The 2,500-nt window shown below is 49.6% G+C and overlaps 1 protein-coding gene across 1 annotated transcript in view; it reads right to left on the reverse strand.

The window, feature by feature from the left end:
• The window catches only part of lpin1a (lipin 1a), a 50,362-nt gene that overhangs the window by 7,642 nt on the left and 40,220 nt on the right, over positions 1–2,500 (reverse strand). The window contains exon 20 of the mRNA XM_080527569.1: positions 437–551. Coding sequence (XP_080383695.1) covers positions 437–551 — 115 coding nt within the window. The remainder of the gene's footprint in view (positions 1–436; positions 552–2,500) is intronic.

The raw sequence follows: 2,500 nt of genomic DNA on the forward strand, positions 1-2,500 counted from the left end.
GTGTTTGGTGGGGGTGTGTGGTAGCGTGGGGGTGTGTGGTAGCGTGGGGGTGTGTGGTAGCGTGGTGGTGTGGGGTAGCGTGGGGGTGTGTGGTAGCGTATGGTAGCGTGGGGGTGTGTGGTGGCGTGTGGTAGCGTGGTGGTGTGGGGTAGCGTGGGGGTGTGGGGTAGCGTGGGGGTGTGTGGTAGCGTGGGGGTGTGTGGTGGCGTGGGGGTGTGTGGTAGCGTGGTGGTGTGGGGTAGCGTGGGGGTGTGTGGTAGCGTGGGGGTGTGTGGTGGTGTGGGGGTGTGTGGTAGCGTGGGGGTGTGTGGTGGCGTGGGGGTGTGTGGTAGCGTGGTGGTGTGTGGTAGCGTGGGGGTGTGTGGTGGCGTGGTGGTGTGTGGTGGCGTGGGGGTGTGTGGTAGCGTGGTGGTGTGGGGTAGCGTGGGGGTCTCACCGTGGCTCTGTTGCCGAAGGCAGCGTAGAAGGGCTCCGTGTTTGGCAGGAACAGCTGCCTGATGTCTGAGAGACACTCCACCTTAAACCTCTCTGGCTTCCTCTCAATCACCTCCCTGCAGGACACCACACACACACACACGCACGCGCACACGCACACGCACGCACGCACACGCACGCACGCACGCACGCACGCACGCACACACACACACACACACACACACACACACACACACACACCTCCATTACACTAGGATATCATGTCTGCTACTAGACACAGGGTGTGTGAGTGTGTGAGTGCGAGTGCACACGTGTGTGTGTGTGTGTGCGTGTGCACACGTGTGTGTGAGTGTGAGTGTGTGTGTGCGTGTGTGCAAAGTTACAGTTAGCACAGTATCATTGTAGTATTGTTCAGTATCTGCTGTTATTGGAGCCGCTCAATATGGAGAAGGCGGTGCTTCTTGTACCCATGAGCTGGAGACTGTCTGTTCTACAGTACTGATAATAATAATAATAATAATAATAATAATAATAATAATAATAATAATAATAACTTTATTTGTATAGCGCTTTTCCTGCAAACGTTGCAGCTCAAAGTGCTTTAATCATTATATAATCTTAATTTAATCATTTTGTAATTTAAAGGCAATATTAAAAGGATGGGTTCACGCGAGATTTCTGGCTTGGGGAACGAGACTAGAGAGTCCGGAATCTGTCGTTCCCCACGCCCATTTTCCGAGCAGGCTGAGAGTTGAGAGTTGATTGCACAATTGAAGAGAATTGACTCTTAACACACCTCACACCACAGGATTTTGTTATAGGAAAATGTTAAGATCCATCTGACAATCGGGCGTTTTCTCTCGTTTTCTCTCGTTTTCAGACATCCCAAAATCGTGCCAAAACCGGCCAAAAACTCCTTATGTGTGTACCCCGCCTAACTAAAGCGGGGTACACACATAAGGAATTTCAAAATCTTAACAGAAATCTTATCTGAGACAGACCCCACACATGAAGATCTTGGATTTGAACAGCCTTGATCGTGTTGTGTGTGGAGTGCGCCAATTTCCCCATTTCAGCACTGGACACGCCCCTGCCCCACAGACATAAAGATTTTCGTTACGACAGACTCCAAACTGTCTAGTCTCGTTCCCCTCGCTTCTTGATTGGCGAGCAGGGTTGCCAGATGGGAATGACATTTTCCACCCTAACCACAGTCTAAAACCGCTAATTTTACCAAACAATCTGGCAACCCTATGGTTTCTGGTCGGAAGTATTCATAGCTTTCAGTCACGTGGTTTCTTCCCTAGCAACCACCAACCTGACGGGCAAAAAGTATCATAGCAACATCGCTCAACATGGCTGCCTACTATTTAGACCACCTCACTCATGAAGAACTATCAAGATACACGACGGTGATAGGAGTGGAGGATTGACTCCATTCAAATAGTGTTGGATTCCCTGTCTTCTACTCTATCCGGACACGTTGGAATTATTTTCCTAACCCCCGGAGAATCAAAGTTATTGACCTGCAAAGGGTGCCTCCTTGACCGGCTTTTCCCGTGAATAACACCGGTTATGGAGGTGGTACAAACATAAGACTATTATTGCTAAATTCACCATCAGTATACGGTCATTTTGAGCCCTTAACCACCGCGCTGACACCCCGAGAAGATATACTTTTAATATGAAACTCGATCAACCGGGCGTTCACCGGCTGCTGGACGAAACTCCCAACTCCCGCTGTCGGCGAGGGAATATTTATATCCGGGAATTCGCTCCTTGCTGTGTCCACGGTGATAGGAGTGGAGGATCGACTCCATTCAAATAGTGTTGGGTTCCCTGTCTTCTACTCTATCCGGACACGTTGGAATTATTTTCCTAACCCCCGGAGAATCAAAGTTATTGACCTGCAAAGGGTGCCTCCTTGACCGGCTTTTCCCGTGAATCACACCGGTTATGGAGGTGGTACAAACATAAGACTATTATTGCTAAATTCACCATCAGTATACGGTCATTTTGAGCCCTTAACCACCGCGCTGACACCCCGAGAAGATATACTTTTAAT

The sequence above is a fragment of the Nansenia antarctica genome (genome assembly GCF_963989245.1).
Source record: "Nansenia antarctica genome assembly, chromosome: 3".
Lineage (NCBI taxonomy): Eukaryota > Metazoa > Chordata > Actinopteri > Argentiniformes > Microstomatidae > Nansenia > Nansenia antarctica.